Below are 27,883 nucleotides of genomic sequence, written 5' to 3' on the forward strand. Positions count from 1 at the left end.
AATCGCATGACAATGTAGGCTTTTACATATCAGCACAAACAAAAATGTTTTTGTCAGTCAAAACATCGAAATGATGGATTATCTGGCACCCAATGACGCCCAAAAAAGCGGTTGATGAGTAGAGAAGAAATTTTCTAGACAATACAATACGGCCATCATTCACTGTTTAGTTAAAATTAGCAGTGCTGTGCTTAAGGTGGCCTAAGGACAAAGTTATAAAGCCTACAACTATTTTTCCGACCTCGCACAAGCTATCATCAGAGCTTCTGTGGGGTATTTTGGCACCTATAGGGAGAAGCAGGATAACAATACAATACAAAATGGATTGAAATGTATGCAAAAATGTATTGATATCCCAATCGAGTAATTTTGAAGAGCAATAAAGCTATTCCTGACTACAAATATTTGTTTCCATTTACCCTAAAACTCTTAAACTCCAGTGGACTCCTCATATGAAAGGGCAGAGTTTTTATTGTAATATTTTAACACTATTTTCTGCTTTCCAAGAAAAATATGAAACTTTCACCGCATCATCATTCGTTTTGGTGCATTAGAAAAACTGCCGGATATTGACGGGTCACCTGGATCACCTTTGGTAAGTTCTTTTAGTTTGGAGGATTATTGTCATTTTATAAGGATGAATTTTCTGTGTTTTGAGGATTCTAGTCACCCAAGACTGGCTTATTTCCAGTTCCCCAGCTATCTGTCTCGTGGGGAAATGAGGATTTTCTTGAACAGAGAGTGATACCTTCTTTTTGACATCTTCACTGAGGGCACTCTGACGGTGTTTATTTGTTTTTTATAACCCTCATTTACCCGAAGCCTTTTCCAATTTTGTTTATGGTTCTTTAGGACACGAGCAGTAAATCAGGATACTTCTCTTTGTGTAAACAACACGTTTTTCCGATCTCATTCCCAAATCATCATTAATTGTGTGTGTGTTTAAATCTTCGATACCTACGATGCTGATCCCTCACTTGTTTTTATTTTTTTGACAAAAAAATATTTGTATTTTATTCATATCATGGTAAAATAGCAGGAAAATGAAACAATTATTATTTTTAAAGTCTCATGAGAATGGAGCCACAATAGAAACAGGGTTCGCTATGGTTATTATTCGGGAATATGCGGAAATCAAAATTCAAATTTCTATGTAGAAGATGTTGAGTAACTTAAAACGATATTCCACAATAGATGTAATTAAACTTGAAGAGCACTTATATTTTGGGTAATCAGATGATTTTGTAGCCTTTATCATCTACAGATTATTTTCCAACTTGACCTGGGCGATCTTGAAATACAGAATACCTAAACTAATGGCAGTGTGCGATATTTTCCCCAGTTTGCTTTGCTAGTATGGCAGAGCAGGAGTTGGAGAGAGTGCTTCCTACTATCGAAGCGTTTTGTAGCATTCTTTCAGCAAGAGCCAGGTCAACACAGATATTACTGCTTTACTGTTACCCGCATTCCATCAGTTGATAGGATAGATGTCTTGTGTGGAGTGTTTCGTTCTATTGATTTGAGCTGCCAGGAGAGTTGGGAGGTAGGGAGTAGCAATGTACAAAATTTTCGCGAATTATGCAAAGATCGAAATCATTTGTGATTTATATGGTATATTTAGGTATATTAAATTTCTTCCAAAACGCTTTTCAATTCTGACTTTTCATTGCAATCAAGCTATCGATATAGATTAGGCGAAAACAGTATTGTTTATTAATCGTTTGGTATTTGTATGAAATATTTCCGTATGTTACAACCTTGATTGAGATATTCGTATAAACTGTAAAGTAGGATCTCCAAGTATTAGTATAATTCACATAATTTTTTAGTGAATCAATATTAAAAGGATTGAAATAATGTACCTATTTCATGTATAGCTGTAGCTGACAAGTATTCTTCAATGAGTATGTTTTAATTGATCATAATTTGTGACATGGCATTGCATGTTTTATTCCTTCGTTGGAATTTTCGAATATTTTGGTGTTGTAAAATGAGCGGAAAAAGAGGAGGAATAGGGAATAGGTTTCAAAATAATCTCTCAATAGTTTTTCAAGAATTTGTATTACGAATTCATTACATTTTTGTTATTGAGTCTCTGCTTTATACTTAATAACACTCCATAAGATTTCTAGACATCAAATTCCTTTTCAACACTATTGTTGCAATGCTTTACGTCTTTGTGTTCTCATCAGGGAATAAGTAGAAAACTATACTGTATTGTGATGAGTAGATGAAATTACATTAAAAGTCTAAAGATGCATTATTTAGATATTAATTGGAAATATTTCATTTTTATTATCATTCCTATTTGGGAAATGGAGAGTTCATCATGAATAAGTGAAAGAATATTTGAACCCTGAATGCTCAAGCGAAAAGTTAAAATTTTTATGGAATTAACGCTAGTCAAATTGTTTCATTTCCATTATGAACAACAACTTCTTGCAATTTTTAACAATGGAATACTTAAATGAGCTAGATAATTTCTTCGACTGAAAGATTATTATTAGGTGTCACGAAGGGTCAACAAGGTTCGCTTAGAAAGGTCATATAAATGTAACCCCATCTACCTATCTTTGTTGGTCAAGTACCACTAGGAGGCATATAGAGTGTTTATATTGGAAGATTAATTAATAGACTTGAAGCCATCATTATATCATTTCATTCCTTCGAAAACTAAATCTTAGAAATTATCGTGCATCTCTTAAGTCTGCCCCTCTATGATTCAAAATGTTATCTGTTGATTTGAAGACCTCTAATTTTTACAGTGCAATTTATTAGCTTAGGGTCTATCGTTTTTAGACTTAGGTGAAATTTCAATTTCAAGGTCAAGTTGGGAAAATCAAATGGTGGTTACAAGAAGTCTTATCTGTTAGAATTTCTGAATGCATATCCATTTTGAGTTTCGAAGTAAGTTCCAAAATGGCATCAGATTTACGGTGTTTCCATTTTGCACAGCTTGTAGAATGAATATGAACAGCGAATGCTCAAAGTGATGGCCATAAACTACATTATTTTACCGATATCGAAAAACAAACAGTTCATATTTCATACAAAATTGGACACGATTCTGGTAGTTCGAAATATTTTCCTCTCTCTACGCCACTACTGATTTGCATTTTAAGGATCGAAAAATCATATCGAATATGATTTAACGCACCTTATAAAAGCAGGTCCATATGTACCATATATGCTGCTGAAGAGGTATAAATTAGATAATAAGGCGTCAAAAACTCTGAAAACTGATAGAAAGCAATTTCTCGAATTTAGGTGCATCAAATTGTTTCTTAACACCGAATCTTATCACAAGAATGAGTTTGAAATGCATCATCAATAAGTTTTTTTTGGATAATAGGTTAGTGCGAAATGGGTTGAGTTTCAGTTTTCAGTTTTTCATCAACTGTAGCTCCTGTATTGTTGTTTGCTTCTTGTATGCTGTCCATAAACATGTCATACTTTTTGTCGTCAAGGTGTGAATTTCCTTGCACGTTGCTACCTCACTAAAATAATTATCTTCGCTAACTTGACTGATCCTTAACTGAAGTTTTCAAGTGGAAAATCAGGATGTGAAAATTCATATTCTTATACTGAGGTTCTTGTAATTTTCTGGCTGAATCAGATTTTAAGTCCAAAAGGGCCCTATATGAGACAAAAGGCCCAACCTTAAAAATTCAAATGCAAACCCATCTTTTTTATAGCAGATTCGGATTCAGCGGGAATTTCACATTCGATTACGTGTTTAAACCATCACGAGTTCAAAATGCGTTTGGAAGCCTTTCAACTTGAACAATTTGTGTGTTGGTTAAACGAAGATTAACTCAACAAGAAGTCGCTAACCGTCTCCAGGTTTCGTAGTGTTGTTAGTAGAGCGTGGAATCGCTATCGTACTAGTGCTGCATAGGTATACTGAAAGAGCAAGAGCTACAACAGTCGCACAAAATCGGCTGATACGGTTAACTGCACGGCGAAATCTTTTTTCATATCATCCTGAATTGATAACCTACTAATATTGGAAAGCAACCTTTAGGACAGTTTCTGGTTTGGCTTGCATAGCTTCAATTCTGATCAAGAAGATTCACCAGGCATCCGCGACTGAGTAGGGAGCAGAGGCGTGTGATATATCGCATATATAGAGATCTTGCTTGTTTACAGATGAGTCTAGATTTGGTCTCTGTGAGTCTGAATGGCGAATGTTAATGAGGCCATTAACTCTTTTCGGCGATGACTCAGTGTGCTTCTAAGGAGGCATGGCATCGGTTAGATTAGGTCAGGTTAGGTCGTACCCACAACTGTATAGGTGTGCGTTTAAGACAGGGCATCTGTTAGGTATTCACAATACCTTACCCCAAAGGGAAACTATTATTGTTCCCTTTGAGGCAGCCATCGCCAACAATTTTATGGTAACCACCGATAATGCTTGTCCACACCGGGCAAGAATTGTCAACAACCGTTAAGAAATACGAAATGACGTATGGTTTGGCCTGCTGCCCCTCCAGACCAAAATTGTTTCTAATATGCCTGGTCTGCAATTCCACCGCCACTTGACCCAACGCAGACGGCTCGCCAATGCTTTGATAAATATTTGGCGAAACCTATATCTCAAGGTTTCATTGACACAATACCGAATGGAGTAAGAGCAAGCTAGAGGAGACTCCAACCTTGATTTCAAGGAGTTGCCTGCAGACTCCATTAGATAGAATCTTCATTTTGTTCAATTCTCTACTCTCTGTTCTGAAGCAGTCCTTACTGTTGTCATTTCAGGCAGGTTAAACGTATGTGAACACTTGACTTAATCATCAGTACATATACCAAATCGTTTTTTCATTTTCCTTTTAATATTATAACATGTCCATGATTTTTGAGAAGTGTATGTTTTTTTCATGTTTTTCTAACAAACTCAGCTATAAATTTTATCAGTTTTTGATCATGAATCTGATGTAGTTATATACCTAGTCGTGTTCAGTGATCTAATCAATTCCACGGATCAAAAACTAATATGACTTTTTTTCCAGTTGTTGATTTGGTGCATTATAATTGAGGGGAATGTCTGAGAATAAGATCAAAAGAGATGAGAATCTGCGCCAAAAAGATTCCTTGAGCAGAGGTCTTCTTATGGTCCCGACAAATGTAAAAGGGTTAGGCAGCTTCCCTTTAAACCACAAAAGGACAGGTTCGACAGGAACCACTGGTGATGAATCTTATACTACAGATGAAGACGAAGGTGACATTGATGAGACTGATTTCGATCTTTGCAACCTCAAACAACCCAACTTCTTCAGCAATGATTTCGGCTCACTATCCGGCATTTCAACCATTACCGATGGCATCAATCACACGACCTTGATGCAACGTAACAGCTCGGATTTATCAGTGTACAGTGGTGTAGAAAAATGCGGTGAAGAAAGTGTGAATTCTAATGGAAGTGTCTTGTTAGGTGAAATCGAAGGTGACTGTGAATGTGAATCGGTGGATTGGGCTAAGACATCTTCCGTTATGAACATGGATAATTTCACTTTCACAGAATTGAAAGTTGTATTGAAACAGGCGCATAGGCAGCTCAAAGCAAGAAAGGAGGAAATTCATAAATTGAATAGGATTAAACAAGACGTCGAAGATGAATTGGAAGATCTGACCGCTAATTTGTTCCAGGTGAGTGGGGAGTAAGAATTCTCTTGTCCGAGTTTTTCTTTAGAGCGCATAAATCCGAATAACTTCGTGTTAATGGAAAATCCAACGTATCCCAAAATAATGCGCTATAAACGAATCGATTCAGTCAAAAATAGATGAAGTTCGTTCATTTTATTTCAACTTATGTTATTTTAAGTTCCATTTTAGTATTATTTTTCATTGCTCTTGAATTTATGGGAAATCTAGCACATGTTATTTTGAATTTTAGGTGTTCATCATTTTATACTGGGTGAAATAAAATGTTACTTTCAAACCACCTGTGGAGTATCCACCTCGTAATTTCTTATTTTATCATCAAGACACATCTTTCCTGAACAATTTCTTTTTTGATACATTATCATAGCATAATTTTTCTATAGAATACATACCAGGGTTTTAGGAAAATGTTATATTTTTACAATTTTTCTATGAATTTCATAACATTAATTGAACAAATTCAACTCAACACTGAATATAATGAGAACAAAGTAAAAAATATAAGAGAATTAATAGGTCGATAGAATTTTTCCCACGTGTGTACACACTCATAGCAGGAGCAATTCTTTTTGGCTTGGTCGATTTGATTTCACTCCTTGATTAAAATATAACTGATGAGGTGTGCTGTAAATTTGCAGGAGTTGGTACACAAGAGCAAAAAAGGGTTATGGAAGAAACGTTCAAAGCCAGATTTGAAAAACAAAATGTATAAAATGACGTTCGCCTAATTTTTTGAAATTCAAAACATTTATATAAATTTACTTACAATTAATTGAAAAAGTATTCAAATCGATCTTAAAATAATATATTCATTTGAAAAAAATTTATCAGTTTATATATGGATCGTTCATATCGAGTATATCCTACATCAAAGAAAAAAGGATAATAATAACATAATAACTCCATATGAACCCGCCATATCCAGAAAGGCCTTGTTTTCAAAATATAGGATCCTGAAGTGAATTCCTTCAAGACAGTTGTTCACAATTATTTCCGAAATAGATGGAGAAATATGTGACAATTCGTGAGGTCTTAAAAATTTTTAGCTACCCACCTAATGTAACTAATAATAATTAATGTCGAGGGGTTATTTTTTTCTTGGGATATTATCAACAATTTGAATAGTCTTATGTCCACAGAATGCGTGGTGTGTGTGGGGAAACCATTTTTTGACGATAAATTATGATGAAGCAAAAGTCACATAAACGAGGAATTCGAAAAAAAAATTGAATCAAAAGAAATTGAAAATCTGAGGAATACACAAATTTTCAATTCGTTTCCCTCATACTTTTCTTCATCCGTTTCGGAAAAAGTTTATTAACTGTATTCAGGGAATTAACTTCGACTATCTTATATTCAGAAAACAGTTTTCGTACTATATTTCGACATAGAATATATAATAAATTTTATTTCACCTAATTTTGGATCATCCTTCAACTATCTCATATTGAGAAAACAGTTTTCGTACTATTTTTCGACGTAGAATATATAATAAATTTTATTTCACCTAATTTTGAGTCATTGAGTTGTACCTATGGTACAGTTCAATGGTTGGATAGTTGTCATTGGATAATTTTATCATATTCTTGATTTTGCATAGCTAATAAATTGAAAAATATTTGGATCGAACATCTTCACCATCTGTGAGTCAAATGAAAAATGCACTAAGCATAGAGAAAATTGCATTTGTTGATTTTATATCAACGGATGGTATGTAATCGATTAATTTCGTTTATTAGAAGGTTTATTATTATTCGCCTGCCTTATATTTTAGACGTTATTCATATTATGATTATTTATTCCTTCAATCTGTTTACTATCAGAAATTTATCTGAAAAATGAAAGAAGTGATTAAAAATATAACTATCGATTGGAAAAAACATCCTGAAAGGGTCGACCACTTCCAATTAAACTGATAAAAATAGTCAGTTTTATATCTCGTGGGAAATTATAACTTCCTGGAATTCTCACAGCTTGAATTTTGAGACGTACCTACATGGACATATAGGTAAAGGTATAGTGTTGTGGCCTTGTTCATAAAACTATTGAAGATATTTTTATGAAATTTGAAATTAAAATAGGTAAAGTATTATCTGATTTTTCTCATTGCTGGTCACCGCTCAACAGATCGTGAGTGTAAAGGATGGAAAAATAAGAAAATATCGATTGAAATTTGACTATACGTCCTTCGGTTATTCTTCTCTTGAGATCTGCTATTATATAATATTATATGTATACCATCGACCACTGTTTCGTAGACCTTATTATTCAAATGTCCCCAGGGAAAAATGCCGAGGAAAGCTTATGATTTATCACAACATTAGTACCTATAGTACCTATGCCGCAGAGAAAATATGTATTAAGTCTTCCGAAGTTGTGTAAAATACATCGATTTTTAATTGGAGGGGGACTTCTGCTAGGACCGAATTCACAACACATATTGTATAAACCGTTAGTGTTACAATTCCAAACCTACACTAACTAGAGTAAGTGATACCTCATTTGAAAGGCCTTTCTATTCTGATTTCAGAATATCAAGTTTTTTTCATTCAATATGATAATAACATTGTTTTCTCATTCAAGTATGTTATTTAAATTAATCGAATTTTTACTGATTTATTGTGTAGATTTGATGATAAATCTTCTGTAAGGTTCCCGCACTTACTTTCCTTGAAACATGAAGAAATTATTTCAATTCTTTCTGGCCACAAATGAACCACATTATGAACTTAATTGTTAATGAAAGGAATAGACAGTAAAATATTATGGTCTAAATTATATTCTTTTCAATGTCGGCAATACATTTTTACTTATCATGTTATCAAACAATACAGCATATGTATGAGTCTTAGCAAAGGTTAGTGTAACGGGGTACCATACAATTTGGAGTATGATACAAGAGCTTAGGGAAAAACCTCAGTAAAAAACCCTGTCTCCCCGTGAATAGTGTAGTGATGACATTTACAGAATAAGCTTTTAATACTTAAGGGCTTCCTTTCCATTGACATAAATATTTCTTTATTCTCTTTCCATTTCGAAATATGATCTGAAACAAAGAAACAGAGTAGAAAACGAGCAAAAAAAGTGAATAATAAAGCCTTCATCCAAACTTATTCTAAGACTTGATGATGACTGAAGAAAAAAATAAATAATCACAGGTACATAACTTGTTTTTCAATTGCACTGGGGGGAATATCATCTCTGCGTCAAAAATCTTCTGCTGATCTTGGTGGAGGATCACCCTCGTCGTTAGAAATGCCTTCAGTACTCAAATTAATAATAGCCTGTATGAAACAAGACAGTTCACGATTATCTTCGAAACAGAAATTATTAAAATCTCGTCTGTTATCTCGTCTGTTTCTTTTTCAAAAGCCTGTATTCTGACAGATTAGACTTCATCTGATCACGAACGAATTACTCACTATCTTTGAGGTTAATACTGAATGCTACTATTTGAATTTCTGAATCAGACTCCGAATTTACACCCTGTAGAAGCATTACAAAAATGGTTGATAATGTTATCAACTCCCGGAGGCCGATTTTCGAAAATATTATAACTTTTGTGCCCCTTCTAGCAGTCAGTCTAGGACATTTACTTACTGAATTGGTTATTTATCAATCGGACTGCGGAATAAGATATCATCAAAAAGACTTGGTTGCGCAAGCAGATCAAATTCGATCAAGTCTATTAGGATCTTCAATAATCATGCTTACGTAATCAACTTATAGAGGTCTTTCTCAGAAACATAAATGTTTCTGCTTCTCTTGATGGTTTAGGTTTACTCACAAATTGAACGCAACTTAGTCGTTATCAGCGTCTCGTAAACTGTGTTTAATTGCCAAGAAAAGGGGAATACTAAAATCATGCTCACATTCTTAACATAATGAGCTTGGATATGAGATCAAGGATATTTGTTGAAGTTTATGAATTCCCCGACTCTGCAGTTTTCATTCCTTTATTGAGCCAATATTTTGACCTTCATTTACTTTGAAAAACATATTCGATTTCCCTGATAAGATTAATGAATGCAACGGTAAACCGCACAATTTTCGATGCAGTAAAAAGATTGAATGATATTGGAAAACCACATTGACGATGTCCATGCATGCAAAATAATAAAATATGATGATTGATGATATCCATATGTCACTTACTGTACATTATTTTCGCTTTGACTCTTACCGAAACCATGAAACAATTTGGTGTAGACTCTAGATTATTTAGAATGTGAATGTTTGAATGTTGCGCCTTCAAGGATACAAAAATGCTGAAAATTACTTCATTATTTGAAATAAACTCGAAAATATTGATTTCCCAACTGTGGGGTTTAATAATTAAAGAAAACGATACAAAATAACAATTTTAAAATATCGTTTGTTTTATTTAGTTGAAGATTTTTAAAGTGGCTATCATGAGCCCTAATACACCTTCTAATGAAGGATTGCTTTATTCTGCTTGCATGTCAACAATTTGAAAATAAGTATCATTTTATTGAATTAAATTTCACAAAAGGTTCAAAGTGGCTACCATAGCAATATCTACACCTTCTTATGAATGATTCTTTATTCTCCTTGCATTTCTCATTTGAGTTGCAAAAAAATTTAAAAACAAGGTTTACATTAACCTAGTCCTCGACTGATGATAATAGGAATTCATTTTGTATTGAATGCTGGGAATACAGAGAGTTATATCATTCCGGAATCTCAATTAAATAGGCATATTACTCAGATAATCATATAATTTTTCACACCATGCTAGGTTAAACTTGGGAAGACTAAGCAAAACAGAAATTTTGAGCTAGATCTTTGTTTTAAAAAAAAACTATGCATGCGCCCCAAAAATCATGAATTACTTTTACATTCGATAGCGCATCTATCCAGGAATAGTATCCAAAAAGCAGATGGTGAAAATTCCATTATTTGTGGTCTTGTCACCTAAAATAGTGGCAAAGAGTGTATTTTTTTTTCAATTTTCGAAAGTGTCGAATAACTCGAAAACTGAGGAACTTTTACTAAACATAAAACATATTTTTCTAAACCGCCCTAAGGTCCTATACCCGCAGGTACCATAATATTCATTCATTACGCCACACCCTGTATACAGGGTGTTTCATGAGTCGTTAGCCTAATGGTGAATGCAGGTCATCCAGGTCTTTCGGAAAACTTGCTTTTTTTGTATCCTAAGGCTATTAGTTTCGGAGATACGGGGTGATTCATGAATATTGGCCTGAATTTGCGATGGCCATAACTCTGGACGGCAAGGTCCGATTTTGATCAAATTTTATGAGTTTGTTCACTTCATAATGCTCTTTCAAACGGCCCATGAAATATCAATATTTTCAGGGCAGTACTCAGAATATCGTGATTTTTCATTCAAGCCCCAAAATCTATATTTTTCACATACCTTACAGAAATTTCGTTCTTGCCCTGAAAAACTACATAGTTTATTCTAAGAAATCCAATTTTCACTTTGCATGGCACACTTGTCGCAAGGGAATAGGAGCCGGACGAATTCATATTTTATGTCATTTTTTCCAAATGCGGTCCTGTTTTTATTCCTTCGGTAATAGTATTTATTGTCCTTTGCCGTGATTCTGAATTATTTGAAATTCTGTTCAATTCTTCTTCATTTTAAACCCCCAGCACATACTGAGTGCTCGTAAAAAAGCGTTTTAAAGTATGCAAGGTCGAGCTGTGAATTTTTTTGAAATTACATATTGAATTTACATACAAATGATGTAAACCATCTTGGAAAATATAATCCGTAAGTATATTTGCTTCATAAAACACATAAAATTTATTCTTCAACAATGAAAATGTACTATCATAAGAAATGTTCAAAATGGAGTTCTTCCATCTCGACACATTTCCTAGCTCTTGAAATCAGATTATTTATTGCTCTTCTTATCATATCGGGATTTTGTTTAACTTCTGCACAAGCTTCTTTCCTCTGCCGCAAATGCTCCCGTTAAGTTAGAAGTGTCTGTCACTTTTTCACGCACACTCAGTAGGAACTGAGGGTTTAAAATGAAAAAGAGTTGAACAGAATTTTAAAAAATTTTAATTCTCGACCGAAGACAATGAATAATATCAACAAAGGAATAATAACAGGACCACATTTCGAAAAAATGATATTAAATATAAATTCATCCGGTTCCTATTCCCTTGTGACAAGTGTGCCATGCAAAGTGAAAACTGAATTCCTTAGAATGGGTTATGTAGTTTTTTATGGTAATAACTACATTTCTGTAAGGGATATGAAAAATATAGATTTTGGAGCTTGAATGAAAAATCAGGATATTCTGAGTAATATTAATATTCCATAAACCATTTGGAAGAGCTTTCTGAAGTGAACAAACCCATAAAGTTTGATCGAAATTGGACCTTGCATTCCAGAGTTATGGCTATCGCAAATTTAGGCCAATATTCATGAATCACCCCGTATCTCCGAAACTAATAGCCTTAGGATACAAAAAAAGCTAGTTTTCTGAAAGGCCTGGATAACCTGCATTCACCATTGAGCTATGGCCAACGACTCATGAAACACCCTGTATATGCTATATAAGCATCTATTAGGAATAAGATATTTCTCTCTGTTTTAGTTAGTTCTGGTTTGATGTTCATTGAGAGTATATATCGACCTCCGTTACATCGATTGAATCAATATACGGATTTCTTTAACAAAGTGTCTTTCATTGAAGAAGAACTTATCCCAATCCAACCTAATTTTCAACACGGGCAACTTCAACCTTCTCTAAGTTATCTTCAATTGACCTTTGCCGACATTTTGATTGATAACAAAAGTATTTGGTAATTTGGTATCATAGTTTCATAGAATCCCAGATTTAAATCAAATTGCTAAATTGTTAGCATACCTATATGTCCATTGCAGCCTTGGTATATTGAATTTGAAAAGGACTCAGAAGTGTAGCATGAAAACTATGAATGCAAATTCAAGAAACATTAAAAAATCATGGCTACTCTTAGTCCCCGAATAACAGCAGAAATGACATTGTTTATCAGTTGCGGTCAGTGATAATTTATTTCTCATCCATATGAATGACAAATATGAAAATATAAGTGCTTTTCGAGTTGTGATAGAAAGGTGTTTTTTTTGTTTGCCCTCGATGAACATTGTACAATCATAATACACAATATGAATACACCCCAACGACTTCACCCACCTTTGCGAAAACGTTTAACTTTGAGTTTGGAAGAACTGAGGAAAGAAATAGAGGCTCTTGATTTGGATCAATATGAATCATCTTCAAATATATCTTATCATGTGAGTAGAAAATAATAAAAGAAAATATATATGTCTTTTATCGTTGAATGATTTATAGTTGCGGATTAGTACCTACCGTATAGACTCTTCGGCATAGAGCGACTATAAAATTAAATAGGACAACTAGCCTTTTTGACAAAGATTTTATTTGCAAAGTAACTAAAAAATTTGTAGGTAATATATAAAGTCATAAACAGTGTAACTTGAACTTTAATACATGAAAGAAACTGTAAGCTAACTGAAATCATATCGTTAATGAAAAAATACAGAAATTGTTAACCAATGCATCTAATCTCATGGCTTACTCGGATCTGCAGTAGGGCAATTGGAAGAATATAGGGAGAGATCGCCGAAAGTGTTTTGCCCATGGTGCTTAGGTCGGCCCTGCTTGAAACATATTGTTTTTCTACATTCACTTTGGAGGTAGATCGGTAAAAGTTGAGAAATTTTCTCATGCACCTATTCGTGATAGGATGCGAATGATTTGTTCGTGGGACATTCGCAGAGCTTTCCAAATGCCGCATTTGAAATTTGAAATATTACGTTTCTTTTACTGAAAAACACTCCTCGTTCTCAGCTTCTGTGCTGATGTCATAAGAAATTCATTCACATAGGGGTTTTATTATTATGAGCGTGTCAGATTGAGATATATGTGGTTAATTATATGTTGAAAAGTATCTAACCATTCTCTCAATCTGACCATTTAGACGTGACGAAAAGGTGTGGGGCAAAAAAAAACGTCACGTCTACATTCTCGAGCGCGGTGGCTTTTTGTCTTATTTTGACGCTTATGATACAAGAATAACAGAAAAAATATAATCTGACAGTTTAAGCAAGACGAAAAAATGAAAATTAGTCATAAAGGTCACAAATATCAGTTTTTTTGAATTATCTCCTCTCCTGGGCTTCAAATTGTTTTGACATCTATATTAATAAAAGAGGATCTATGGTTTATTTCAAAATGCTTTATTGTTCAAACGATCGCACCAAATTGGACAATTCTTTTTTTGTTGTGTTTATTATTGTTAGGGCAAGGTTTATATAACAAAATATTCCCAAAAAAAATTGTACAGAGCAGAAAAAAAGGCATTCCTTTTTCTTACGACCAATGGAGCAATCACGATGAGTTAGTTATTATTATCTACCCTAGAAATAATTTAAATGGCAAAACTAGGTTTGCCGGGTCAGGTAGTTTATAATAAAAGTTGTGGGGCATAACATTTCCTACAAATTTTGTCCGAAGCAATTACTACTACTACTACGTTTGAACGTTTTCGAGATATATGGCTATAAATGTACATAAGACTGGGTTTCTACATTGACCTTGGCCTTTCGCATATGTGGCTAAGCTCCTCACCCTTATCGCCGTCTAACTCGAAAATGGTTAAGAGTATGTAAAATTGCTTCAGACAAAAGTTGTATAGAATTTTATTGTCTACAACTCTCATAATGAATCCAGAAAGGATTAGAAGTACAGGAAGGGAGATTCAAAAAAAATGCCTTATTATCTTCTGAAATATGACGATTTCCATAAAATTTCATTTTAAATTACCTTCATTCTGAACTTGTTATAATTCATAAGTATGAGTTTCTCCACGATATAGTTCTGTATCAGTAGCTAGTGAAAACAAACTCGAGGCAATTCTTAATTAAGTACACCAGACAGGTTGAGAATAATGATGTAGTCAGCTTAGGTTGTATAATCGAAAGGAAAGGCATTGAATATCTAATTGTTATATACTTATTTTCGGGGAATAAAATATTCAGCGATAGCATCAAATTCACTTCGCACCCATTCAGAGCTAATATAATTCAGGGTATTGATAAATTCATTCATTCAATAAAATATAGAGAAAGTGTCTCAGGAATCATTTCAAACGGGTTTGAAATGAAGCTCATCTGTGATGTTTATCGACTCTCAAGAACAGGAAAGAAACAATTCAGCTTCATATCTCGTACCAGTTACGTATTAACACTGGAGCGAATTTAGATTAATTCTGTAGGCGAAGGAAGGCCAACAATTTGCATTGAAAGAAGGAATAACTTGGTCTGTACTACCATCCATGATTGCTGAGACCTGAAAAAATGATTTACTACTCAATTCAATTCTAAACACATCCGCAACGAATTTCTCAGAACTGCTCATCGAATAGGATGGTAGAACCGGTTCGCTAACTTGGACAAACCGATTCTCTTCACTTTTCCACGAAAGAGCTGGGAATTGAAAGGAAGTGTCGAAGATGCATGAATTGATATTCCATGAAACAAATTCAATGGGTTCATTTAGCTATGGAATTAAAATTCAGAGAGCGATTTCAAATACTTAGTTCGTAATACGTAATCAATAATAACATCTCAACAGATATCGATGTTAGTTTACTTTAAAAGTTAGAGTGCATACTATGACCATTGTGTAATTGTGTTAGGTTGTTAAAATGTGTTTAACTGAAACGAAAATCAACTTCACTTTCATAGGATGTAGATGTATACCCATGTACTGAAGTATGTTGGGAATCTACATACGGTTAACCTGCCTAAAATTGCACACACCACACAGTAAGCAAAACTGAAGGTAAACTAGAGGAAATTTTACATTTACACGCCTGAAGATGCTACTGTGAAAGCGAAACATCGTGACTAAGTAACTCATGTTAGTGAAAGTCATAATTATTATATACTTTTTAGTTTAATTATGTGTTTTCATCAAGTATCTGCTACATCAATTAAATAATCGGTTTGCCCTGAATAACTCGGAACTGGTAAATTTTTGAACGATACATCAAGAGTATCATTTGTCAAGAAACAGATTCCAAGAGTATAATTTCAATACGTATCATCTGGAAGATATGATGATGAATTAGATGAAAAATAGGTGTCTCATCTTTCGAAAACTACCCTTAGTGAATCCACAGACTTGATGTAGCATATACAGGGTAAGTCTTTGACTACTAAAAATATTTCAACAGTATATTCTTGAGGTCAAAAGAAACACTTTTTTCCTACACCATTTTTACCGATTCGGCCCTGATAAAAAAATATATCAATTTCAAGTTTTCATAATGAGCTGTGCCACCCCTAGAAAATCAAAATTACCTTCAGAATAACTAGCTAAATCTGTGACACTACACATCTGTGGATCTTTTGAACAGAGTTGTATTCAGCCAAAGTACCCAGTTTCTCAAATTTTCCAGACACCTTTTATTTTTTTAACATAAAATTGCTCGAAAACGCAATCGATATACGAGAAAATATGAAGAATACTTTTATTTTATAAAATATTCAAATGTTTATTAAATAGCGCCAACTTAGTTTCGAGAGTTGGGTTCTTTGAATCTTTGGCATTTGTATGGTGCGTAATGATCATAACAAGAAAAATGGAACACGTAGGTGATATCTTGTGTTCATAATAAATTAAAAACTTTACTACGAAATTCATCTCATTCGATAAAACCGTTTGTGATATAGAACTAAAAATAACATTTTTTTATAGTTTTTCAACATCTTGTATCTTTCAAACCTAGCCGACTCGGAAAAAATGGTAAAAGAAAAACTGTTTCTGTCAAGAATCTCAAGAATCAACTGTTAAAATATTTGTACGAGTCAAAGACACTCTCTGTGTACATAACGTGTCTTGGTATACTTAATATCATTGAGTATATCATTGAGTATTAATACTCAATGATAATATTCGAAGTGAAAATTTAGAAATGATTATGATTATGACTGATTTGATGAATTTATTAGACGAACAATACATATTTCTTGATTTTCCATCTACCCTGACACTATTATTTAAAAGTACCGGTGAACTGTTATTATTGTTACGACCATTTTTTCAAACTTGGATTATTCGAAAGCTTTAAATTTTTCGTGGATATATCAGGAATACCTACTTCTTCGCAAGAATATTCTTCAAAGGATATTATTTTGATACGTACATCATCTGAAGAAATAGGTAACAAAGAAAATTCAGAAAACGGTAACTCATCCCTCAAAATCTGCCCTTGGTGAAACTTAAGAATCAAGCAAGCATAAGGGAATAACGGGTCTTGATAATACCTAGAATTTGAATACATATGCTATCCTTTTTGGAAGTTATGTCATTAGGTCCTTCTTTGGGGTTGTAGCTTTGTAGCTACCTCGATAAGCGGTTTTGAACATAAGTATAGCATAAAAACCACTCATATAAATAATCCCTTCAATTATTGTTAGACTGTTAGACATTCCCGATGCACCTTTTGTCGGTATATACACGTAGGTATATGATATTTTATTGTGCCTTGAAATTAACATCCGTTGAAAATTAACATACGGCTTACAGAATAACCGCTTTTTTACGTAAAATTTGAACTACTTAAAATTTTTGAATTGGGAGAACCACTCACATCTATTGGTGATGGTTCAAAATTAGTAGCATATAGCATACTACAATGTTTCAGAGACCAAAAATTACTTAACCCACTACGCGCATTCCACTATTAGAGTCATAAGTTTACTTATTGATATGGAACCCTACACTGTCCAGGAATTCCTTGCAACATACCTAATATCTGAACGTTCCTAGTTCATTTGTTATCTTATGAATTCAATATTCAAAATCTTTATGTATTTATTGACGTATTCTCTACACATGTAATTTTACTGTTTATGAAAATAAATATCGCATTACTCATTATTATTATTATTAAACTTCTTCACATACACATTCACATCTTCACATAGGCGTAGGTAAACCCCCGAAGATGCTACCTAATAGCGAAAGAACTGTAGTTGTTCATAAACTATAGACGTGGTGAAAGTCATACAGTTCGTCCTTGAACTTATACAAAGAGTGTTTCACTGAGAGCTCAGATAGACCGTGAACGATGAAGGGGGTGAAAGCTGGTAAAAAATATAATAGTAAAATTTCCACAGGAAGCTCACAACATGGTCAGAGAGGCAAACGAAAAACAGGCTGCAGCTGAGCGAGCATTGCGAGAGAACGAGATGAAAGTGGAAGTACTGATGGCAGAAGTAGCTGCACTGAAAACACTGGTTATCACATCAACGCCAAGTAGACCAAACCCTCATTTACATCCACAAATCGATAAGAATAAAGATGAAGGTAAAGTTGAATTTTCCATACAATTCGATTGTAGGTAATTGAGTAGGTATTGAGTCTCCACCGAGGTTTCCACAGATTATGCTGATTGATCAAAAGGTGAAGATCAGTGATAGGAATGATTGTAGAAGATATCGTGAAGTCATTGTTCGATGTCTCGATTCGGTAATTGGGACTGTAATAATAATTTTTATACATCAATATCTACCTAATTGGATTTTTTCCGTAGGTTATGTATTCTTATTTTTTCAATTCGAAATTCAATGAAGGTATTGAGGCTTTTTTTCATCTAACCTGTTAGTACCTGATTCGGTTTCAATATTGAATCTTTGTACAGGGTGGGCAAATTTCGATGTTTTAGCACTACAGCTTTTAAACCAGTGGAGATAGACAAAATCTGATACCCCATTCTCGGTCTCTTTCAGATAAACTAACAAGAGTTGTAGTCATTTTTGGCCACCTTCTTTTGTTTTCGAGTTATAAGCGAAAATTGGAAAAATGGCGATTTCGAAATGAATTTATATCTCCGCTAATACTGATGATAGAGCTCTGAAATTGAAACATTATACAGGCACTTTTTTAAGTAGAATCCAGTGACGTGCTTACCTTTTTAGCAGGATTTTTAATTTCGAAGCTATGAACCAAAGTTATTATGTTTTTTTTTAATGGGAACACCGGAATTCTGTGCAATTTCCTGAAAGCTTAATTCTTACTGATTTCAAAAATATATAACATCATATGATTTGTTTCAATATAAACAATAGAAAATGGTCAAAATCCTTTTTGTCTCAATATTTCTATGGTTTCAACTTTTGACGAGCACAGAAAAATAGAGCTTCCTATAACAAGAGCAGTCTCCTTCCGGCAATGTCATTCTTTCTATGCTTTTTACCAATTTTCATAAAATTTGAATCTTGGAGAAATTGAGTAAGAAGCATAGAAATGAAAGGACTTATACAAGGTAATGTGTGGTAATCATAAGATGCTAAATTTTTCTATTCTCATAATTAGTTGAAACCATAGAAATATTGAGAAAATAGGTTTTTGACCATTTTTTATTATTTATATTAATACAAACCATATGATGTTATATATTTTTGAAATCAGTAAGAATTAAGCTTTCAGGAAATTGCACAGAATTCCGGTGTTCCCATTGAAAAAAAACATAACTTTGGTGCATAGCTTCGTAATTAAAAATCCTGCTAAAAAGGCAAGCACGCCACTGGATTCTACTTAAAAAAGTGCCTGTATAATGTTTTCATTTCAGAGCTCTATCATCAGTATTAGCGGAGATATAAATTTATTTCGAAATCGCCATTTTTCCAATTTTCGCTTATAACTCGAAAACAAAAGAAGGTGGCCAAAAATGACTACAACTCTTGTTGGTTTCCCAGAAAAAGAGAACGAGAATGGGGTATCAGATTTTGTCTATCTCCACTAGTGCTAAAACATCGAAATTTGCCCACCCAGTACATATGCGATTGCAAATTGATGTGCTTATAAAAGTAATGTCCATTACATTAACTACTTGAAACTCAATTTCAAAATGGAAGGTACTTGGTAGGTACCTGTGGGATATATGTTGACAAAAGTATAATGGAGAAACGTAGCGACAGTAACCTGGAAAATTGTGAACTCTGAGTTCAGTTACCTCGAAAGAAGAAGGAATTCATTGAAGAGAAAACTTGATAGTTATAGTTACTGTAAATGAAAATCTCAAATACAAGAGAACTCAAGTAGACTCTTGAAAAAAATAGCGAATCCAAAGTTTCAGGCAGCACTATTGCTATTGCATCAATATAATATTTCAAATACACAATTATGTATACAGGGTGAGTCTTTGACTCGTACAAATATTACAACAGTAGATTCCTGAGGTCAATAGAAACACTTTTTTCCTATACCCGATTCGGCCCTGATAAAAAGATATAGCCATTTCAACTCTTCAAAATGAGCTGTGCCAACCCTGGAAAAACGAAATCACCTTCAGAATTATTGCTGAATATGTGACACTACAGAGATCTGTGGATCTTTTAAACAGAGCTGTTTTTGTATATCCAATTACTCGAAAACGGCGCACTATACGAGAAAATATGAAGAAGACTTTTTTTACAAAACGTTCAAATACTCATTAGATAGCGTCCAACTTAGTTTCAAGAGTTGGGTTCTTTGAATTTTTGGTATTTTTATGGTACGTAATGGTCATAATGAGAAGACTGGAAGATGTGGTTGATATCTTGTGTTCGAAAAAGATTCATCAAATAAATGAAAAATGAAAAATTCATTTCATTCGATAAATATTTATATATATATTTGTACGAGTCAAAGACTCACCCTGTAAATGAAAATAAAAAAAATTATCCTTTGTAATACGCAACACTGTAGGAAGTACATGACCCTCTTCAGTATGAAAGGACATTGAATTTTTGAACTGAACATAAATAGCTGCATTGGATTCACCAGCAAAGTCGTGGACTAAAAAAACATTCATATATACCTAGACCTATACCACTGTACTTTTCACTAAATGTGTTGAAATTTGGTTGCAGTAGAGTTACTGGGTCTTTTTTAAATTTCCAAGCAACAAATGGCTTGGTCCTCTACTATCTCCATCATTGTAGCAGATCCAACATGTTAATTTTTTATTATGCTTTTCCACTTTTGAAAGATCTGCCTAACCAGAAATTCGTCAAAGGCTCTTATTTTATCTTAATATTTCCAAATGAAAATATCGAAAACATTAGGGCAGAATGATTAGTAAAGTAGATCCCCGATTTCGTTCATTCGTTTCAATATAAAGGGTGTTTCAAATTACGCGGTTTTTTTTAAGAGTAAATAAAACACATTATTTGCATTAATTTTCAAAAACATTTTATAGGTAATTGAAGTACCATTTATGACATTTATGTACCAAAAATAATATTTGACAAATGGCCTCCTCTTGCAGCTCTACAGACGTCCACTCTTTTGTTTACATTTTCAATGATATTTTGACATAATTGAGGCTCTATATCACAAATTACACGAATAATTTCATCCTTTAGTTCAGGAATTGATTGTGGATTATTCTTATAGACCTGGCTTTCCACATAACCGCAAAGAAAATAGTCCAACGGTATCAAATCAATTGTGTCATTTGCAAAATGAGGTGTAGCGCCATCCTGTTGAAAGCAAATGTCCTCTAGATCAATATTTATTAATTCAGGCAACAAAAATTCGATTATCACCGAATCGGTCTATTGAAATTTTTTTAAAATTCGACCAACAGTGCTTTCAGATGGACGATTATGTAAACCATAAAATTCAAATAAAAACACTTTTCACAGTACGCTGATTTTCATAAAATAATTTAACAATTTGAACGCGTTGTTGTATCGTGTACGAAGCCATTTTTATAAATGTCATACATCACACTTTTTAAATGTCAAAATACCCAGACGAATTCAGTGCGCCATCTATATTTTATTTATTCTTAAAAAAAACCGCGCAATTTGAAACACCCTTTATAATAATGAAAATATTTCTTTTCAGCAAACTTCAATAGGAAACATAATCGTTCACCCTCGCATTCCTATATTTCATATGGCAGAGCCGAAATTCCGTCATCACCAACTAGAACTACTGGAAGTCCTGGAATAGAAAATTACTCCCATCATGAGTTGGAGGTGAGATATAAGTTGTTTTTGTACTATTTATACCTACCTCTACCATTCATATTTCTCCTCAAATATTCACACCCATTGAGACAACTTTATCACTTTAGAATTGTGGCTTTGCTGCTTTCACACTCCTCTCCAGAGGAACATTCACTTATTCCAGATACCGCACGGCAATATGAGAACACGGTCTATTGTCTATTGTCAGTTAATATCCTGTCTGTGAGAACCCTGCGATCCCAGTGGAGCTTGTGATGATCATTTTCCAAAACAGCATCCGGATGGTAATTGTAATAGGCAACTGTTTTTGATATAAGAAGTTGTTATTTTCTTGGTGTAAAATCTTGATGACAGCATCATTTTACTCCATGCCCGCAAACTTCTGGCATCCACCGGTGATGCATGATGGTTCTATGTGTCACACAGCCGTACCGACAGCTATCGGTCATTAGCGATATCAATCAGGACAAAAAGTAGGAACAAAAAAGGTTTCATTAGTTTTTTTTTCAGATCGATCCAACGTTTTATGATGAATTTCTTTCTTGGAAGGAAATGCCTGTATTGGATAAAACAACAGCTTTTATTTCGAGAATATATGAGGAGGATATCAAATTATGCTTGACATTCACGAATTCAGATCTTTCTGCGAAAATAATGGATGCAGTGGAAAGGGGAACACTTTTTATAGAAGCTCTAGGAGAAAAGTCAAAGAACTTCCAAAGGTAAACAAAATTCAGATATTCTAAAATATGCATTTATGTCCATGTTCTCGAGTTTTTCAACGATAATAAAAAATTCCAATCCAAGGACCCACCTATATAAAATGATTGAATACTTAAACTTCTCTTCTGAGTCATTGAATTGTTGAAATAAAATCATCATATTGATTATCTACCAAGTCCACAAACCTATGAAACAATAATTGTAACAAAAAAGTTTTGATGATTCGAAAGGTCTTTCTTATGTTTACTTTCTCTATGAAGCTCACATGAATTCAATACAGGTAACAGGTAAATCGCCAAAAATGCGGTTTGTTCATGAAAGTTGCCCTACATCAATAATTAAGGAGAATTCACTCACAACAAGGTACTTGAATAATGAGGGGGAGAACAGCTTCTCCAAGAGGTAAAATAACGAATGTTATGTTGAACAACCTAGATAGGTATAACTGCTTTAACGAAAATACGGAAAAAAACAGATTAATGAGGACTAACCACCATCCCAAGAAGTGAAGGAGGGGAAAAAACATAGTGTTCAAAAAATAGGCAAAGACAAGATATGCCTTCAACATTACAGGATGATTAGTCTATGGTCTATCTATCATCCCTAGGATATGTAGTCAAAAAAGTTATCGTCAGGGAGTTAACAAAATAAACTGAGCACCTGAACCACTTACCAGCAACCAATTTGGATTGAGGAGTACTAGAGGGAAACAACTAATCGTTGGTTTCGAGAAGAGCAGAAGTTCTTCTCGATAAATAATAATAAAATATATCAATGAAAATACAAATTATAATGAGGCGATCATACCACACGATTACCAGAGCAGACCTTGAAACCTTCCAGGGTGGAACTGGTGCCACCCTGGAACCAGTCTCTCATCAGTCTCAACCAGTGTCTAGACTAGACTAGAGAGGTCTGAAAATCTATGTAAATTATAAAATATCATGAAAAACATATTCCGGAAAAGGCATTTAATCGAGTGTGGTCTTATATGAACATATCAATTGAGAAGCACTAGTAAGAATTATAAATCTGTTCGAAGATTCTGGAATAATCTTGCACGTGGACTCATTTCATAATCATAAGAATGAAAGGAACATGAAAATGGTTAAATTAATAATCTTAAGAAAACTGAGAGTACATTACATTTTGAGTAGAACAATTTAGCACACTGAGAAAAACGATTTCAATTAAAATCTGTTAGTTGGAGGCTGCGCATTGTGTCAATTAAAATGTTTTTCTGTTCGATTAAATGTTCCATTGAACCGACAATTTCGAATGGTTCGTTCAATACATAAATGTTTTTTCGATCAGTTAATTATAACAATAAGCTTCATGCAATATTTTCAACACATCTTTTTCGTTGTGGTGATGAAGAACTGAGAAATATATTTGGTTAGTTATTTCGAACACATGGGTTCATTCCTCCAATACGTATTATTTTCCCAGTTATGAAACAAAGAGTTACAATAATCAAATAGAACATTTCTTCCAAATAATCGGTTTCATTACACCATCCCCACTGCTCGCACAGAACGAATTTAACGGTCCACTTGCTTAGACAACCCTACACCGTACGCCAAGAAGTGATCCAGACTCCTGTCAGATAAGTATATGTGACATGCGATACGCGGAAATATGTGAAAAACTAGTGACTAGTGGTACCTACCTACCTATAATGAGTGAAAAAGTCAAAGACATTTTAATTTCTTCTTCTCATTGAATGATTTGAAGGTGAGTTGACTATATCAATTTTAACAGGTGCATTGTTTTGGTTTTGGCAAAATATTTTCCGATGTTGCATCAAATATCACGAAAAGAGCTATTTCATTATTGAGCTGGTTTGTTTTTTGATTGTAGGTTTAAGATTCCTTATTTTTATTGTTTATGTTTATATGGTTGAATTTTATTCTGAATATTACCTTTAGTTGTTATAGTGGAAATAGAAGTTTTGCATAAGTGATTTTTTTTTACAGGTAAATGTATTGATGACAATGCCTTCGATTTACTGGATGAGCAGACTGAAGGAACTGATTTCAAATACGGGAATTCTCCTTATTTTTTATCAAAGTATGTAGAGAATAAGAAAAAAAGAATCAAGGAATGATTGAATGAAGATGCTTCGAGATCAGATGTTTTAATTGATTTGAGTATAATGATCTTCACCATTCTGGAATATTTTCTTACTTCCTGAATTTTTCTTTTTTATTGGCAGTGATCTCAATTAATTTACTCTGCAATAGTTGCTTAAAAATTATAATTGAAAGGTGAGAGTTATTATTTACTGGATTGAATTAGATGAATTCGTGAATTTATCAGAAAAAGATGTTTCGTTTTATCCTACTGACTTGAACGAAAACATTATAAGCGAAAACTTAATTTTGATTGATATGACTTGCAGTCATATATAACATTTCACCTTTCATCTTTTGATCTATATATAAATATAAATAAATATATTTATATATAATTATGTATGACTATATTGAGGAAACAACCTCATTATCCTTATATTATATATATTATAGATTATTTATTGGAGGGTATTTTGAGTTTTTCATTGTTTTGAACATTCCTTATGTATTTTATTTTCAAAAAATAAAATTTTTCATAAATCAATTTTTTGTCTACCACCCCTATCCCAAACATTTCAAATTGCATTGGAGTAATGCATTGATTCTATTGTGATAATTGAATGCGTTCTTCGATGCAAATAAGTGGTTTAATTGAGATAATCAAATGAATTATTTGATGGAAGAGGAAAGATGGTTCTAATAATCAAACTATTTTAGTAAGGTCAAATAAACCGAATTAGTTGCAATAAAGTAATGAAGTAATATATACAATCAAATAAAATTGAATTGATACAACTAAAAAAAATTATTGTCTCAATAGTTTGGAAGCAATGACAATTATTTAGTTGGTTCTATTAACTTAGCTACTTGAGGCTATATTTATTAAATTTTTTAATTGCCACAATGCTTTTTTTCTCTCAGTGCACCAGAATTAAATGAGAAGATTTGAAAGTAAATTATTATGATGAGGTGAACATTTAAAAATAAATCTAGGTAAGCACAATGAGAAGTTACTTCAACAGAGTTAACAAAGAGAATGATAAGAGAATAGGTAGTAGTAGTAGTAGCTTCGGAAAACGAAGCTGACAATTAGAGCAACGCAGAATTGGTGAACTATATGTGGCCCTCCGGAGTAGTCAGGGGCGTAGAGAAGAGCAAGGTTGCAGAGGGCTTCGCTGAATTTTCAACAATATTATTTGAGAAGAGAAATCTGTGCACCACAACCAACGACGAAGAGAAAATCGAGTGGAAAAATGATTCAGGTATTACCCTAGACCAAGGACTGACTTGGAAAGGCCATAACAAGCGAGTCATCAACAAAAACAAGGCAGAGATGAATATGCTCTACCCACTGATCCGCAGACGGAGACACTTATCGAAAGAGACAGAATGGAAAATGGTCAGAGCAATTGCTGAGCCCTAACTCACTTTTATGAAGTGGCAAGCGGAGAAGATATTCGAAAAAGCGAAGAATCAACCGAACTAAGAACTAAGGAAACTATAGAGGAAGGGAAAAGAAGAATAAGAATTTTTTAACGGAGACCAAGCGATTTTGAGGAGAAACTGAAATAAGTACGGAAACTTATTTAAACAATCCCAAGAAGTGCTATCTAACTAAAATAAGCACAATAACAGCTGCATGATAATGTGTAAGAAGAAATGAACCGACGAGAGATTGGAGGCAGAGGATACATTAAAAACAAAATCAGTCAGTGCAATCTCAATCAGCGAACTATTGACCACTGGTAATGATATTCTCTAGCAATTGAGTTGGTCGATCGTTGTTCAGTTTGTGTGTCTTTTTCTTCGTGTACATTGGATACCACTAGCGAATAATTCAATACAATTCGTTCTTAGCAAGGCATCGGAAATAATGGAAATTAACATTGTTTCACTTGAAATATCATAATGATACGCACACAGAAGATCCTTTATTATAGTATTATATTGTATTAGATTATTAAATTGTATTATACTAGATTATAACCTTTTATTGTATTAGATTTTTGTTATACACGACTGATAAGTCAAACTAAATTCATCTAATCCTTTTTCTTTCAGGGATTGTGCCTTAATGAATGTGCCAAAAATATGTTCCTACCGAATGAATTTGGGGGATGAAAATGATGACTGGTATCACATATCACAAATTTGTAGAAATAGGGTGAGTTGAGTTAAAATGATTTGAAGCTTTGACTATCTTAAAGACGAAAATTTGACAAATTTTTGAAATGAAAAACAACTCTCATATTTATTAAGATTTCATCACCATATTGTACAATATTCATTTTCAGATAACTGCTGTCTGTGATTTTTTAAATTACCTCAAATATATTGAAAGAGGATTAGTTAAAAGCTCAGGTGAGTAATAAAATGACCAATTCTGCAGTGAACGTTGAATTTTTCGATTTTTCTTTTAGCTCAAGATATGTTTCACGAAGTGATGCGATTGAGGAGAAATATGGTCTTAGGAAGAATGGGTTTTCCAACAAACTCTTGACTGAACCAGTTGCCTCATATACGAATTCATAAATAAAAGTCATTTTCGGCATGAAAAATCTTCCTCAAGATGCTTACTGATGTCGAAAAATGAATTTGAAATTGTTAGATGGACCTCTTTGTCTGTTCTTCGACTCATCTTCCGGTAGGGATGTGAAGTGATGTGACACCATATCATATTAATTAAGTTTTCATTTTCTGTGTGAATTGTTCCCGTAAATACTGTTGAATTTGTAAAAATACCTCCGTTTCTTGGGTTCTTTCACTAAAATGCACCCTTGAATTTTACTGTGATATAAATAAAATTTACTCGATTCGCCAGGAATAAGAATTCACGAAAATATACATCAGTAATTGCGTTGGGAAATTTCGAATGTGAGATCTAAAATCTTTGTCGCTAAGGAGAATTCAAATCTATGGCACATGTTTTGTTATATGTTGTATATACTGTATACATGGGACCACATATAATAAAGTCTTTCAGTATGCTCATCTGGAAATTTCTCTGTTTATTATTTTTATCAGAATGACACCCATATTAAACTTTTGCAAATAAGTAAAACGTTGTCAGCTTAGACTATTGCTGAGGATCCTTACAGGTCGAGAATTTATGCAGAGAGTTTTCAAAGGTTAGTCTTTTTTTGCTGAAGGTAGAAATCATAAAAATAAATTATTTCACCAAAAATCGCCGATATAAAATGTTCAATACAATTTAATTAATTTTGAAGTACGGCGCACTGGTGATAGCGGCCGCGGGAAAAAGAATCAAATTACTGAACAGTCATTATTTACAATGGCTGTATACGATACTGTCGGAGTAATTGTTAGGGGTTACGTTAAAAAAAATTTTATCGTGCTAGGTGAGGAAAAAATAGTATAGAAA

The 27,883-nt window shown here is 33.5% G+C and overlaps 1 protein-coding gene across 2 annotated transcripts; it reads left to right on the top strand.

Moving 5' to 3' along the window:
• The first annotated feature begins 1,332 nt into the window (after positions 1–1,332).
• On the top strand, positions 1,333–27,500 carry LOC123309953 (guanine nucleotide exchange factor for Rab-3A-like). 2 transcript variants are annotated; one of them, XM_044893265.1, is made up of 8 exons: positions 1,333–1,543; positions 5,010–5,646; positions 17,861–18,050; positions 21,579–21,712; positions 22,214–22,425; positions 26,563–26,665; positions 26,796–26,862; positions 26,922–27,500. In XM_044893265.1, exons 2-8 carry the CDS (start codon positions 5,041–5,043, stop codon positions 26,999–27,001), a joined length of 1,392 nt encoding a protein of 463 aa, XP_044749200.1. In that variant the 5' UTR covers positions 1,333–1,543; positions 5,010–5,040; the 3' UTR covers positions 27,002–27,500. The 2 variants fall into 2 exon arrangements, with proteins under 2 accessions (XP_044749200.1, XP_044749201.1); XM_044893266.1 differs by having other exon boundaries at positions 1,333–1,540; positions 5,008–5,646.
• Positions 27,501–27,883: the final 383 nt, after the last annotated feature.

This window comes from Coccinella septempunctata, chromosome 3, assembly GCF_907165205.1.
Source record: "Coccinella septempunctata chromosome 3, icCocSept1.1, whole genome shotgun sequence".
NCBI lineage: Eukaryota > Metazoa > Arthropoda > Insecta > Coleoptera > Coccinellidae > Coccinella > Coccinella septempunctata.